Below are 17,479 nucleotides of genomic sequence, written 5' to 3' on the forward strand. Positions count from 1 at the left end.
TTGTTTCCCTATAAGTTCTGTGGTACAAGATGGGTGGAAGATGCAGCCGTTGCTAATCGTGCTATTGCAATCTGGCCACAGGTTAAAACGTTTTTGAACTCCTACAAGGACAAACTAAAGCTGTCGATGTGCACAAAGACTTTTCAGACAGTAAAAGAAGTTTGCTGTGATCCTTTTGTTATGGCAAAAACTGAGTTTATTTTCTTTTCTTGCCACAAAGTTAGAAGCATACTTAAAGTGTTACCAGACAGATTCACCAGTGATCCCCTTTCAAGCATTTGACATAATGGATCTTCTTTATGGACTTACGTCTCTGTTCATCAAGAAGGAAGTTTTGGACAAAACTGAAAACCATGCGTAAATGGTTAAAGTTGATGTCAACAGCAAGGCAAATCTTATGTACACAAAATAAGTGAACATTGGATTTGCAACCTCAGACATCTTGAAGTCATGTTTGAAGGAAAAGAAAGTGAGTGAAAAAGATGTTTTTAGCTTCAAACAGGAGTGCTTAGAGTTTATGAAAACTTTAGTTAAGAAGATCCAAGCCAAAAATCCCTTGAAATAACCAATATGTCTAGATGCCTTGATCCTAGATCTATGCTATCTGACGAGGATGAAACAACTAAATCCTTTACTCATTTGCTTTGAGACAAAAATCTTTTGAGTTCAAGTGAGTGTGATTCAGCTTTACTCAAAATGGAACTGGTTCTTAAGGAAATGAAACCAAACTCTGCAGCATTTAAAGAGTTTGACCGGAAAAGCCAACGTTTGGACTCATTTTTTTCAACTCATCTCTCCAATAACAAGCAGTATGGTGACTTGTGAAAAGTTGTGAAACTTGTTCTCCCTTTCTCATGGACAGGTCTCTGTGGAACGTGGTTGCTCAGTTAATAAGGAAATGACTATAGAAAATTTGAAGGCCCATAGTCTCAGAACAAGAGGATTGGTGTATGATGAACTAAAAGACAAGAACGTTCACGAGTTTGTTATAACAAAGGAGCTTATAGCAAGTGTGCGTTCAGCAAAAATGAGATACCATCAGTACCTTGATGATCAAAAGAAGAAACAAGCCAGCGAAGAGAAGTATTTAAAGAGACAACAGGTAAAATAATTTGTAATTGAGCTGAAGAAGAAAATGCCAGACTTGAGAAATCAATGAGCATTATGTTGCAGGAAGCTGATGATATGGTTATTCAAGCTGAAAGAAGTCTGATTTTACTCTTTTAGCCAAGTCAAATGCTTACAGGAAAAAACTACTGAGTCAGTAGATGAAATTTCCAAGATATCGGAGGAAATTAATAAGGTGTCTGAATCCCTTTAATTATTTTTTCCAAACTTCTGAATCATTCATTGAAAGTAGGTTGTAATATTGTCATGTTTATTAATCTTATTTTCTTTTGTTATTTTCATGACACAAACTATCATGCAAAATACAAACAGTATGAGTATATTATACTGAATGTTGATTCTGAACCATCAAGATATCTGGTAAGATTTCTACTAACTTGTTCTTCTGTAGTTCAATTCAGTTGCATTTTATATTTTTATAGTTTGTTCTCTTGTATTTTGTAATATGTAAAAACTAGAAAATATGATGATGATAATAATAATGGTTAAAAAAATTGGTTTGCTATCATAAATATTCCAAGTTTTCTAAACACATTTTTCTTGTTTACTTGTAATACAAGATGGTAATTTTTTATAAACTTTTATGTAAAGTGCTCCCCTGTGCTTAGCTCGATGCCATGAAGCCGGGGTGATGTGAAACCCCCCAGGGTTTCCCCAAGTACCCATGTCATTTGACGCTGGGTGGGCGTCGGGGCCGCTTCCAACGTTAGAAAAGTTCGCGGATTTGAACCGGCCGGAGATCGAACCCGGGACCTTTAGCATGATTGTAGACGCGTTAACGAATGTTTTTCAGACTTTATTTTTAATTTACATTTCTTTTTACATTAAATTATTCAAACTACAATTCCTGTTACATTAAATTATCCAACTACCATTTGCAAATAATTTGCATACATATGACTTTTTCTCCATATACCACAAGAGTTTAGATAAGCATTACAAAAGTCTCGAAAATTTCCTGACACCGGATTTTCTATATTTTCATACATTAAAAAGTGGCTAAATGCCAATGTAAAGATTGTTGTTTGGTAGCCGGAAAAATATTGAACTCCGGCTATAAGATATAGTCTACCTTAACACTAGTGGGTGACAAACGACAAATTCTACTTATACATTGTTGTAAAAATAACCATGCCTCTTTTATTTCTCCACACATAGTCAGGCGATGTTTGATTGTATCAGTTTCATTACACGTGGTACATAACGCATCTATACTAAATCCTAATCGAGCTCTTTTTTCTTTATAATCTATTAACTCATTTATCGCTCTAAACCAACATGATCTTTGTTTTCTTGTGAGGTGGCGTGCATGTATATATTTCCAAATTATGTTTCATTTATAAATTGGCCCCACCTAGTGGTTGCATGACCTTGTCGCTGGTGGTGGGGCTTGCATGCTCTAAAGATCCTCTAGGCTATACTGGCGGTAGCACAGCTACCGGTAGGGTCACCCATGCCAGACAGAGTAGAGGGGAGGAGCCAGACAAAGAAGCAACCAATCGGTCAACGGCTCTGACGACGGATGAAGATGCATAAACATCTCAACGGCAAAGGAGGCGGAAGAACCAAAAATCCTCTGCCTTGAGGAAAGGGTGTTGACCCAAAGGCTAAGGGAATAAACCCTGAAAGAAAATCCTGGTCCCCCAGGTTGGGGGTTGGGCGTGGGGCCAACACCCCCACCCTGGAAAAAATTATCTCGTTAAAAGTAATCAAAGAGCTATCCCCGGACGGAAACATTTGACGACGAACTGGCGAAAGAGAAGGACAATGATATATAGAACTTGGAATGTAAGGAGTTTAAATGGAAAAGAGGTAGAAATTGTCTCTGAAATGAAAAGGACAGGAGTGAAATACTTGGCAGTAACAGAAACTAAGAAGAAAGGACAGGGATGTATAACATTAGAGGATGGATATGTGCTAATATATAGTGGAGTACCAAGATCTGAGAGGGCAAGAGCAGGAGTAGGTTGTATCATTCATAAGGATAATATTAAAACAATAACCAACTGGACAGCTATTAACGAAAGAATTATGATAGTATCCATCAACGACGATAACCATGAAAGGAGTTTAATAATAGTGTATGGACCTAACTAAGATGAAACAGTTGAGAAAAGATAGACTTTTTATGAAGAACTCCAGAGTACCATAGATGATATCACAATAGGAAATATCATCATTCTGGGAGATCTTAATGCAAGAGTAGGCAACAATCCAGAAAAGGTTGAGATGGTTATTGGCAAATACGGCGAAGAACACTGTTCAGACAATGGACAAAGACTGATAAATCTTTGTATTGCAAATGATCTTATAATTACAAATACAAAATTCGACCATAAAAAGATACACCTATATACAAGAGCTGAACCCTCTAAGAACGAAAAATCAATAATCGACTACATAATCATAAACAGAGACCAAATGAAATATGTAAGAGATGCAATAGTTTGGAGAGTCCCGGAAATTGGCAGTGACCACTATCTTTTTACAATGAAATTAGTAACACAAGTTAAAGAAAAGAATCTTAAGACAAAGAAAAAGCATGTGTCAGAATCTCTCAAAAGTTATAAGTTGAAGGAGAAGAAATATCAGGATATCTATAAAGAGAAAGTCAAGGATAAAATAGAAAAGCTAGGGACAGGAAGGGATTTGGAAGAAAGTTGGATGAATTTCAAGAAAATAGTGCTTGATGCAACAAAGGAAGTACGTGGCACATACAGAATAGGAATAAAGAAGAAGAGGACCCCTTGGTGGACAGAGGAAGTAAGAGAACAAGTGAAACAAAAGAAACAAGCATGGCATAAATATTTAACAACAAAAGACAAAGAAGACTACCAAAAATACAAATTGGAAAGACAACGTACTAAAGAAATGGTCATTCTTGCAAAGAAAGAAGCATGGGAAGAATTTGGTAAATTTATGGAAAATAATTATAAAGAAAACAAGAAACTGTTTTATAAAGTGTTAAAAAATATGAGGAAAGATAAAGAATGTCCACTGAAATTCATCAAAGATAAAAATGGGAAAATGTTAACAGAAGAAACAGAAGTTATGAATCGGTGGAAGGAATATTTTATGGAATTGTTAGAAGATACAAATATGGAGGAACAAGCTGATGAAACAACTCTAGAAGTTATATTGGAAGAAGATGACACAATTAAGGAAGAAGAACTTAATAATGCCATAAAAAAGTAAAAATCGGTAAAGCTGCAGGTCATGACAGGATTACACCAGAAATGGTTAAATATATGGGAAGTACAGGAAATAAATTATTAGTCCATACTATTAACCTTGCTTGGAAATACAAAAAGACACCAAAAGACTGGAGAATTGCAGTGATCACACCAATATTCAAAAAAGGAGACAACCGATTATGTTCAAATCACAGAGGAATTTCATTGTTGAGTGTCCCAGGTAAAATCTATGCAAGAATATTGGAATACAGACTCAGGCAAGAAATTGAACACCAACTAGAAGAAAGCCAAAGTGGATTTAGACCAAATCGAAGCTGCCAGGACTTAATTTTTACACTAAGACAAATATCAGGAAAAGTGATAGAATATAAAAAAGAAATTCATATGTGTTTCAAAGATTTGGAAAACGATTTGACAGGGTACCTTGGATTAAATTATGGGAAGTGCTGCAAAGAAGAAAAGTGAATGATAACCTGATCGCTAGCATACAGAGCTTTTACAATAACTGTTGCAACTACATCCGTATAAGTAACATAAAATCTGATGAATTTTATACATCAACTGGAGTAAGACAAGGCTGCATTTTAAGTCCACTTCTGTTCATAATTTTAATTGATGAAATTACAAAAACTTGCCAAAGAAAGATTAAACCCTTTACTGTTGGGAATTGGCTCATGAGACCTGTACAAATATCAGAACTAGCTTTTGCAGACGATCTCGTTTTATTTGCTAAAACTGAAAAGGACTTACAATATAATTTAGATGTGTGGAACAGAGAACTACAAAAGGTAAATATGAGAATTAACACCAGTAAAACAAAAACAATGATAATAAGTAGAGAACATAGAACTCATACCATTAAGATAGGAGGTGAGAGCTTGGAACAAGTAACAAAGTTCAAGTATTTAGGGTCTATAATAAGCAGCAGTGGGAAAATAGATGAAGAAGTAAATAATAGAATTGCTACAGCAGGAAGATTATATCATGCTCTAAATAGAAACTTCATAAATAAAAAGTAAATTACGAAGAAAACAAAGTTGACAGTTTACAAAACAACGTATGCACCTACACTAATTTACGGGTGTGAATCATGGCCACTAACGACTAATTATTCTAGCAAACTTCAAGCAACTGAAATGAGATACCTAAGAAGAATAGAAGGAAAAACAAAACGAGATAGAGTAAGGAATCAGACAATTCGAATGAGCCTTAAGACCCAACCTTTACAACAACAAATAGAAGCGTCGCAGTTGAGGTGGTTTGGTCATGTTCACAGAATGAGTGAAGAAAGGATACCTAAAAAGATATGGCAAGCTAAAGTAGATGGAAAGAGACCAAAGGGAAGACCAAGGCAGACCTGGGACGGCTGGATGGAAGAAGTTTTGAGGAGAAGAGGATTGGATACCAACAGGGCAAAAATGTTAGCCAGGGACCGAGAAGGATGGAGAGCTCTTTGCAAAACCTCTACACCTGACGGTAGAAGAGGATCGACTAAGTAAGTAAGTAAGTAAGTTATAAAGTGGATATTTCCCCATAATATGTGAAGCAGGAGATCCCTTGGCAGTATTTTGTTTATAGATTTGACTTACAGTTTGTTTTGGTGGATCGTCATTTCTCATCAAAGCGTATATTAACTCAATTATCACAGGAGAGTAACGACTGAAGAAAGGTGGCACCTTTGGTTTGTTTACCGGAGACACCAGCGGAATTTCAGTGAACAATTGTCGTAAGAAATCAGCATTTGGTTCATTTACGCTGAACACCCGCGCTACAAACCGCTGATAGAACAAGGTTCTCGCTTTCACTTGGAAATCGATCAATTCAAGGCCACCATGTACATAGGAACGTGTAAGACTAGATTGCCTATTTTTCCACACACATTTTCCAATGAGGCTCTTGATTGTGGACGTATATTGAGGTGTTATTGGTAGTATCTGACAAGTATACCATAGTCTCGACAGGCCATATATATTTAAGAAAGTAATTCGTGAAATTAAACATAAGTCAAGATGATTATACATGTATAAATAAAACCTTAAATTTGTACATAATTTCTGGTAACTTAAGTTTATACTTTCTTTAATGATAGAGCCAAACATTATTCCCAATATCTTTAGCGAATTTTGCATTGGGAACACTGTTGTAGCTAAAACAGGCCACTGTAACCTTTAAGCCATACAACGTGTTTTCAAGTTATTGACCTTGGGATCGGACACTCTCTCGTAATCGATAAGACACTTTTTAAGGCCAAAGCATCTGCAGTGTGTTTACAAACAACCGTTACATCATCCACAAAGGCACTGACCTTCATGTAGAATCCGTTTACAGAAAATCCTTGGACTTGTTCATTTACATGACATAGAAGGGGGCCAAAGATAACGCAAATAGTGCCAGAGACAAGGGATTACCTTGAGGTAAGCCATTACGTACTGTAAAGGGCTTACAGAGATTTTTTTTACCTTTGTTTTGATGTGTATACCTTCCATTAATTTCCGACTTTCAGTAATACGGACCGGCTGTATACCCATATAATTTAACACCTGCCATAAATACTGGTGATTTACACGATCAAACGCCTGAGAAAAGTCAACAGACACTAAGAAAGCATCTGTCTTACTATTTTCACACAGTGAAATACAATCTCTTATGTTGGATAGCAGATGATATACTTTTTGATTACCTAGTACTCCATATTGAAAGGGCTGAACTAATGTTTCTATATTGTTTTTTAACCTGTTTAAGATACATCTCGTTAATATTTTATAATCCGTATTAAACATTGTTATGGGTCTATAATCAACTGTCTTCCGTGGATTCTCTTTTTTTGCTATGAAAATTGCAACCCCCGTTTTACATAAGGTACTCAGTTGCCCTGTCGTAAAGACTGCATTTACCCATTATGTTACCGTAGGTCCTATAAGGGGCCAAAATTGATAATAAAAAGTACCAGAAATTCCATCTAGGCCTGCGGAGGATTTCGATTTTGCCTCACACACTGCGTGATAAACTTCATCCATCGTAAATTCTGTTCCATTTTGTGTCTCATTTTCAAACTCAGCATGAGGACAATATTGTTGGATATATTCTGTGGAATCAGACAGGGAATTACTTGGAACATTATATATTTCACAAAGGTTCTCCCGTAATAAATTACGTACAGTTTCTTCGTTTTGACACCATTCTCCTTCTTTATTTTGGAGTTTGGTAATTAATTTTTTTTATTTTCTTTTATGTATTTGAACTACATGATTTAAAGATACATTTTCATCGGGGTCAATATTTATTAATTTACTTCTTGCCTTTATGCTATTTACCTTTTTGGCATATAACTGAAGTAATTGCGCCTTGACCTTTTTTATACGACTTTGTGTCGACCTATCCATTTGTGCCTTATTATGAAGTTCTCGTAACACACAAAAATGAAAATTTACTAAATTTTTCCAATTTCTTGTATTTTGTATACAATACGTACGACAAAGTCTTTGGAGGGATGGTTTAAAAACTTGATCCCACCATCGTATAATATCGGCATTTCTCAGCGTTCGTCTTTGCCAACCTTCCCATGCCGTTTGAAAGGCTTCAATAAATTGATCCTCCTTCAGTACTATGGTATTCATAATCCAATATCCCACATGTATATATTCAAATGGGAATCTCATTTTCATTACTACTGCATCATGATCGCTAAGAATTACAGGAATTACCTCAATGTCTGACACCAAATGTTGTAAACTATTATGGACGTACATAAGGTCTATACGCGATGCCCCGGTTTGTGTTTTATAAGTAAAGCCTAATTTTCCTGGTTGTAGTTTTTTCCATACATCAACGAGATTTAGACCAGTTACTAAAGAGTTGAGTTCTTGGGAATAACTGAAGGTCGAAGTTTGGTCTTCTTTATGTAATGCACAATTCCAATCTCCAGTAACACAAAGTCGATCTGTGTGACCATCTAAACAAGGGGCTAATTCCTGTGTTATAAAATGTCTACGTCTATTTCTATTTTGAGTACCAGAAGGAACATACGCATTACAAATACTTAAGTTACCCAATTTACCAATTATAATCCTCCCACAGGGGTGAAACTGAAAATTTAACATATTTAAACCATGACGTACAAAAATGGATGTTCCCGTATAATTTTGAACACAAGTATTGTATTCATCATAGTATTGATGACACTTCAAGGAAGGAACCCCCACCTCTTGAATACATGCAACATCTACATTATTATTAATTAAAAATTCACGTAAGGCCACAAGTTTAGTGTCACTACTTAACTTATTTACATTTATGGTTGCTAATCGGAGAACCGGACTGGCCATTCTACTTCGCAAGAGGAAATAAAGGGGACATATTAGTATAAATAATAACATTTTGCAAACATTTTTGGTCATTATACACTCAACCATTGGCTGGTCATTACTGTCGAATTTGGGGTAATATGTTTTCAAACTTTTCGTCGTAGGATAAGCAAATGAAGCATTTTTTTTTGTATATTATTACGTTTCTGTATTGTTTTACTTACAGTTCCAGCCGATAATTTCTGTGAGGAGGATCGTGGTTCTATCTTTCGCACACCTCTATTTGGAAGTAAGGAATCCTTTTCAACATCCGTTGATTTGTCATCCTCTTCATGTTCCATTGGATTTGTGTGGTCCATTTCTCGGTCTTCCACCTCTTGGGTTGGTGTGACGTCGATTTTTGGTTCCACTTGTTGTTCAGGGAAGGAGTCTGGTTGCTTCCTATAGCTCTTTTCATTTCTTACGGCGGGCTCTCTAGAAGCTAGCAGGGGAAGTGGTGAGCGGGGAAGTGACCAATCCAGCACGATAAGAAACGTAGCGGCCAGTAGAACGAGTTTCACGTAGTACTTTTTCCGGCCGCGTCGTGTCTCTCAGCGCCACTGCTGTTGTCTGGTTGGTCTGTTGCGTAATCCCCGCTCCCCACTTCCCCTGCCAGCTTCTAGAGCGCCCGCCGTAAGATCTGAAAAGAGCTATAGTAAGGGTGAGCACGTTTTCTTCAACCGGAACGGTCGGAATCAATGGGGTAAGGGGTGTCTCTTGGTCGCCATTGTTGTCATTCACTTTTTGGTCACAGGTCTGCTGGGGAATTCCATTTTTCATTCCGTCATCTTCGTCTTCCATGGATAACTGCACTACCGCTCCACTATAAGATCTAATGGGGCGAGTTGGAACACGTAATACCGTTGTTTTCCGGTAAGGACAGTCCTGGTTTTTTGTGAAGGTTACTAGCACAAATTTCACACGTGGGTGTCTGTCCAGTATATATTATGTGCGCTATAAATTTATCGACCTGAATAAAGGACGGTATGGGTTTTTCCAATGACATTTTCACTACTCGCACTCCGTTTTGTATTTTGATATCTAAACTTCGTGCTCCATGTTTCACTTGTGATGTTATCTACTACACCGAAGTCACTCAATTTGGCAGTTATAATCTAATTCAAGCGGGAGATTGAACACTCGAATATATTTCACTTCTCGGCCAGCATCACTGAGTTTCACTTTTGTTATCTGTCCATTTTCATACTGGAAGTTTACCTCACCAGAATATTTTTTCTTGGATTTTATCCATTGTTGCTCGTCTTACTAATTTTACATACAGTATGTTGCCATTCGTCACCGGACACCCCTCAAAAAGTGCTTGGGATCGTCTGTACACATCATAAACCTATAAAAGGCATTGCCGGTTGAGAATACACTCATACCAGCTACAGCAGTCAATATGGACAGACGATGCGAACTGAGTGAGGCAGAACGAGGGATGATCATTGGAGCCCATAGGTTTGGGCATTCGACCCGTGAGATTTCCAACAAATTTCAGATACCCCGGTCGACAGTGAGTGATGTTATCGTGAAGTGGAAGCGAGAGGAGGTCTTGACATGCGGACCCAGACCCAATAAACCAAAAATATTAACAGATCGTGACCGTCGATGCTTGAAACGTGTGGTGAAGTCAAACCGGAAGGCTTCGTTACAGATGGTGGCACAGGAGTTTCGATCGGCTTCCAGTAGTGCGGCAAGTGATCGTATTGTCCGCCGGGAGATCGTCACACTTGGTTTTCATGGTCGCGTAGCAGTTCACAAGCCGCATATCACAGCCAGCAATGCAACCCGTCGGTTACAGTGGTACAAGGAACGCCGCCATTGGACTCTCGAACAATGAAATCCCTCCTATGGAGTGATGAATCGCGCTACCAGATGTGGCCGTCTGATGGACATGTGTGGGTGTGGAGTATGTCCGGTGAACGCTGTGGAGGTGGCATCATGGTGTGGTCCTGCTTTCGTGGTATGGTCTTTGCCCTCTTGTTTAAGTTCGGGAAAACATGAATGCCGATGCGTACCAAAACGTTATAGACAATTCTGCGCTACCGACATTGTGGGAACAATTCGGTATTAGCCCATACCTGTTTCAGCACAACAATGCTCCATGTCATACGGCAGGCATTATCAACACGTGGTTCGAGGACATGGGTGTGCAAAAACATGATTGGCCAGCCCAAAGTCCAGATATCAACCCCATTGAACACCTTTGGGACAAGTTGGAGTGCCGCTTGAGAGGCAGGCCATGCCGCCCAAAAAACACCATTGAGCTTTGCAGGAGAAATGGGGCAAGTTTCCCGTCGACACGTATCGCAAATTGATGGAAAGTCTTCTTCGAAGGGTTGCGGACATCATTGCGGCTAAAGGTGGCCCTACTTGATACTGATGTGGTGCCGCGACAGGATTAACGTACTCGTGACGAATGGCAACATAGTGTATACACCGCGAACAGTTGTCGGTATCTGTATGGCATATATTTCATCTAATGTCAATTTAAAAGTTCCTTATATAAATTCATGTATTTCACTAGCACTCGATTTAGTTGTTCCATTATCAAAGCTTACCTGAATGGTATTTTCACGCTGCATGATGATCGTATGTTGTCGTTTCAAGTCTATTCACAAATTCAGTGGGAAAAAATCCCAGTTTGATCGCGAAACAGTTCACCACGGCACTCGGTTAACTCGTTTGCTCACAGCAACTCGCAACACGTCTGTACTCTACCGTGCCGTGGCACTGACTGACCGAAAGAGCCATCGCGGTCTCATATATATAAACATATATATACTTGTGTTTATTTTTTCTACCTTTGTATTTTTTCTGTATTATTGTAAAAATTAAATAACCTTCATTTTACTAAGAAATAAATGGTGTGGAAAGGAGCAGGTGTAGAGGAGTTGGGTGCATGCATTAAGGAAATTTAAAACTTTTTTAATAAAAAAGTATGTAATAATGTGTATTTTGACATGATTACTTTGTACACTTGTCCTGGAGTAATTGTAGAAAATCCATGAAAAGTCCTGGAAATGTCCTGGAAAAAAATGCATTATTTTGTGTAGGAGCCCTGAAGGATGCACTTGTTCCAAAACTCTCTGTCAAAATCTCTCTGACTCGTAGGAAAAGCAATCAAATGTAGAAAACACACCTCGAATAAACTTTAAAAATATTATAAAATGTTCAAATCTCAATTTGTTTCTCGTACAGTACTCTAACGATGTAACCGAATATTATCACTTTTAATATCGTTATTTTGACAACTCCAACATTTCGTATGAGTACTGCAATGGTTTCTGCATACAAATAATTTGCATTCCGAACAACGTACCGTTGTTTTATTCTTCTTATTTCGTCCAAATTCATGGCTGGCGTGCTGTTATTTAAGATATGAAATACCCCAGGGCACGGCACTGAGTGCCGCCAAAAGGGGGATCTGTCATTTGGGACGCGTGTAAGCAACTGAAAGAACACCAGAAAAAATGCGCCAACTCCTCTATGTTTTCAGGGAACTTGTGCAGATAAGTTTCCTAGTGCTTTCCCAACCATTATTGCGCTGGTAAGAAAAATCATTCAACATTTTAAAAATGGCGGGAGTCAGTTCCGCCGCGGGAGGATTAATTAAGAACAAAATCTTTTCCGAAATATTATGAAGTTACATTTGAAAGTAGTGTGTTACATTAAATACTTGAACATACAAAATAAATTATTTTTTTAAAAAATAAATTTTCGTATTAAGAGCTTCAATTTAAAGAAATGGTATTATTCTTTTATTACGAATTCTTAAAAAAAACAGCGAAAGTAGTGTATATTGGACGGTTCTAAGTCACACTTTGTAGGTATCCCTTTTTTTTATCAATTGAATATCAGTTTTTGACATATTTTGACAATTTTTTGTCTATGTTTTAGCGTTCAGCGATGTTTTAGTACAAATTTTCAGTGCACCACTTTTTTTCCCACTCACACTTGGTAGGTATATCACGATCTTACGTGATACAACTTAACCTATCCTTTTTCTTACGACTTTTTAATTTTTTTACGATCCTAAGTGATATAACTTAACCTATTATTTTTTTATTTACGATCTTTTACGCACCGAACTAACCTACAAGGGACTCTGTTTGTTTTTAATATTTCAGTATTTTAAGGTTTTCACAAATTTTATATAACCTAAAATGTGTTGGATGTTGATTTTTTTTAGTATGTGGCAATTTTTTAATGAATTTTAAAACTGTTCCGTCACCCTCTCATTCTTCACGTCGTACGCGAAGGACTTCTCTGCAATGAGGATGACGCTGCACACGGTATCCTCGGGCAATGGATTGTGGAACTCGCACACGATCTTGATGTTAGTTCGATCGTTGACCACGACCTGCTTCCGCTTCGTGGTGTTGATGACGAACATGGGTCTGTGGGTTATGAATTCGCTGGGTGTGTAGTACATGTCCACGTTTCCCTCTGTTACTCTCTTGTAAGCGGTGTACGCTTCGTAAAGTTTGAGGTAATCATCTTTTGTCATGTCGAGGTTGTAATTCTCGCGCGGGAACACTTCGTTCCTGCCATTCTTGAGATAAACGTTCTTGATCTTGCAGTCGTCGAATTCGCAAACAGATTTTTCCTAAGTCTTACCGTTTCCAAGATAACTCCACCTCCGGTCGCCATTTTGGATTTCCGAGCATAGGTTCTATTCATATTTTACTTACATATAGGCGTACGTGATGAATCCGCAAACAGATTTTTCCTAAGTCTTACCGTTTCCAAGATAACCCCACTTCCGGTTGCCATTTTGGATTTCCGATCATAGGTTCTATTCATACTTTTTCTCACATATAGGAGTACATGATGAATCACCAAACAGATTTTTCCTAAGTCTTACTGTTTCCAAGATAACCCCACTTCCGGTCGCCATTTTGGATTTCCGAGCATAGGTTCTATTCGTATTTTACTTACAAATAGGCGTACGTGATGAATCCGCAAACAGATTTTTCCTAAGTCTTACCGTTTCCAAGATAACCCGACTTCCGGTCGCCATTTTGGATTTCCGCTCATAGGTTATATTCATACTTTTTCTCACATATAGGTGTACATGATGAATCACCAAACAGATTTTTCCTAAGTCATGAATTGGAGGGTTCTATGACAACCTATATTAATTATCGTAAGAGAACAGAAAACACAAAAAAAAAAACAATACTGTGGTCACTACAACAAATAGCCTTCTTCAACCCCAATCCAACAACCCAAAAATCATCATCCTAACTAGAACCATGTAACTATCTGCCATCTGTTAGAGGTTTTGTGAACTAAGTGGTGCTTTGTTTGTGTGTAAAAAAAAAAAATGCAATGCTTTTTGCACTTGGTTATCATCACCTAACATGTTATTAATTGTTTTTTTAAAATTAATTACAACTGAAAACTAATAATTAATATTATCTAAAGTTACTAATTAATATTATACAAGTAATTGATATATTTTTTTTGTTCTTGTTGCTAGTGTTGGGTAATTATAGTTGTTGCAAAATATAGCTCTCGCGTATGACAGTTTCTGAGTTTTGTTGGATATATAAGAACAATTATACTCAACCTTTTTCGGTTCTCCTCCGTAGCCGTGCGTGTTAAGGCGTTCACTCGTTCTTGTCATTGTTCGTTCTACGTGTGGCCTATAGGTTCGAACCCGGTCGTGGTCGAAAGTTTTTCAGCGTGTCTAGGAGTCTTTAACAGTGTATGTATTTACTTCTCTGTGTTGAGTCTACGGATTCTGAACGGGGTTGTTTAATGTATATGTTGTTCTTGATATATATATATATATATATATATGGTGTTCATGTATGTATCCAAAGCACATTGGAAACAATATTCGATCATTAGCTGCGTTCAACCACTTTTGCAGTGGAGTGACCACCCCCTGTCCCCGGGGGGGTCCCCCCCTGTCCCTGGACCCCTTGTATTCGCACACAAGAAATTCTATATAAATAACATACCTGAAATTCTATTTACAGTAGATTGAATTTTTGAGTTTTGTAATCACTCCAAGAAATTATATATAAAATAACATACCTGAAAATTGTATCGCTATATACTAGACTTTTTGATTTCTGTGATTTTGGAGAAAGCAATGGCATCCACCACCAGTTTCAATCGTAAAAATGATAAAACTGAATGTGTTACTTGTGGGAAGCTTATCTCAAGGAACAATTTATCGGTACACAGGGCAAGATGTAGCGAAACAGGTTCGAGAATTAATCGTTCGTTACCTTCTAAGTCTTGTGCTCGATGCGGAAAGATGATTAGCATTACAAATTTAAGTAAACACCTGAAAATTTGCAAACCATCGACCGAACAAGGAACATTGAAAAGAAAAATCGATGATCCAGGAACCGAAGCTTCCACTTCAAAGCAAATTAAATTATCGGATGAACGCAAACCAATTAGATCTGCATTCAACCGTCATATTCAGGATTTCTCTTTTACTTTGGAACCAGGCTGCGACATTCTTAGTTTCTTGCGTGAAACGAAAACATCCGTGATAAATATTCTAAAAAATAAATTGGAAAATAATTCCATAAAAGTATACGTTGGTCTATTTTCCGAATACGAAAAAGTCGATGGTACAACAAGAGTCTTTTATCATCGAACAAAAAACCAGGCTCTTCATTTGGCGGACGTCGATAATTTGGACGAATTTTATTCCGATCTTTCAAATGAACTGGTTAAGAAACACGACGATTTCGAGGCTAAAGGGTCGGGATGGTCTCTGTGTGGAAGTCCTCACACGTTAACCGTTTACGTGAACCAATTCTCGCCTCTTCGCGCTTCCAGCTACGTTCCTCTTCCACCGAACATTCAACACAAGAGGGCTGTGTTAAATATACAGAACAGCGATAACAAGTGTTATCTCTGGTGTGTGTTGGCGGAACTTCACCCGATTCATTGGTCAAGTAATCCAGAACAGGTTTATCATTACGAACAATACGAGTCCGAGTTTGAAAGTTGTAATGTCTGGCATCGAATACCCGATGACCATTTCTGATGTATCAAAATTCGAAACACGAGCACGAGATGCAGAAGGAAAACGCTTAATCATCAACGTGTATTCCTATACGTTGGATAAACATGTCGTGCATCCCGTCAGGATAAGCGATGTCGACGATGATGATGCTCGTGTAATAAATCTTCTTCTAATTTCAAACGACAGTGTTCACCATTACTGTCTTATTCGTTCACTATCAGGCTTGGTCAGAAGTCAATCAACCAAGCATGCAAACAACATCGAAGTTTGCCCGAGATGCCTAACCACGTTCGACGATCGAAAACAAGTCGATTATCAAAATTACACCGGACGTCAAATTGCTATCGAGAAACTTGCCGAACATAAAATTTATTGCGGTGACAACAGACCGACTCGCATGTTGATGCCAAAATCAAAAGAGGTCGAAGAATTTAGGATGCATAAGGCATTGTTAGAGCATCCCGCAATTATTATTGCTAATTTTGAGTCTTTTCTCAAACCGTTGTCGTACTGCGAACCAGACCCCGAACTTTCTTCCACAACACCGTATCAGTTACACGAAGCCTCGAGTTTCGGATATGTTGTTGTGCGACAGGATAGGATAGATGAACCGTATGTTTACCGAGGACCAGACGTAATCAAACATTTTTTTGGAAAGATGGTTGAAGAGGTTGAGACCATTGGCAGCCTCTTACGCGAATCGAAACCAATGCTTCCATTATCCAGCGATGAACTTCAATCTCACAATAACATTGAAACGTGTCCGGTGTGCGATCAACGTTTCACCGACGAGAACTGGAAAGTATTTCACCATAATCACTTCACCGGAAACTACATCGGTGGAATCTGTAACACGTGTAATCTAAAGATCCAAAAACCTACCTTTGTCCCTATATACCTTCATAATGGCAGCGGTTACGACTTCCATCTCTTAATTCGGAATCTTGGATATGATAGACAAAAAATAAATATTCTAGCAGAGAATGAAGAAAGGTACATCAGTGTCAGCAAGCGAGTATTGATTCCGGGAACAAACGAAACTGTGGAGATGAGATTTTTAGATTCTTACAGATTTTTATCTGCGAGCTTGGACGCTCTTGCCAGCAAACTTTCGGCTGAACAATTTAGAATAACGAGAGCTAGTTTTCCCAACGTAGACATAGAAATGATTAGACGTAAAGGGATTTATCCTTACGAATATGTTAGTGATAATTCTAAATTTAACGACGACACTCTTCCACCTCAAAAAGAATTTTACAGTCGACTCAGAGAGAAAGGAATCACGGATGATGAATACGAACACGCGCAACGGATGTTGGACAAATTAGGATGTAGGACACTCGGCGATTATCACGATGCCTACTAAAAACTGGACGTGACGATACTCGCGGATGTTTTTCAAGCATTCAGGAAAACGTCGGCGAATATTTACAAATTAGATCCTGCATATTTTTACGGTCTCTCGGGCTTAGCGTGGTCTGCCATGTTATTACAGACAAAAATAAATCTCGAATTGATACCGGACGTGGACATGTTATATTTTATCGAGAGGGGGATACGAGGTGGAATGGTGCAATGCATACAGAGACATGCAAAAGCAAATAACGTTCACATGACAGAAGAATACGATCCTAACGAACAATCGAAATACATATTTTATGTGGATGCAAATAATTTATACGGGCATGCTATGATACAAAAACTTCCTTACGGCGGGTTCGAATGGGTGGATACCACTTCCATTAACATTAATAATTTCAACGACTGTGAATTTGGCTTGTTTATAGAGGTGGACCTCGAATTCCCCGACC

The 17,479-nt window shown here is 38.0% G+C and overlaps 1 protein-coding gene across 1 annotated transcript; it reads left to right on the plus strand.

Moving 5' to 3' along the window:
* The first annotated feature begins 2,895 nt into the window (after positions 1-2,895).
* Positions 2,896-3,225, plus strand: LOC146005496 (protein CFDP2-like). Its single transcript, XM_083144741.1, has one exon. The coding sequence runs from the start codon at positions 2,896-2,898 to the stop codon at positions 3,223-3,225; it is 330 nt and encodes a 109-aa protein (XP_083000867.1).
* Positions 3,226-17,479: the final 14,254 nt, after the last annotated feature.

The sequence above is a fragment of the Lepisma saccharinum genome, chromosome 23 (assembly GCF_977018435.1).
Source record: "Lepisma saccharinum chromosome 23, izLepSacc3.1, whole genome shotgun sequence".
NCBI lineage: Eukaryota > Metazoa > Arthropoda > Insecta > Zygentoma > Lepismatidae > Lepisma > Lepisma saccharinum.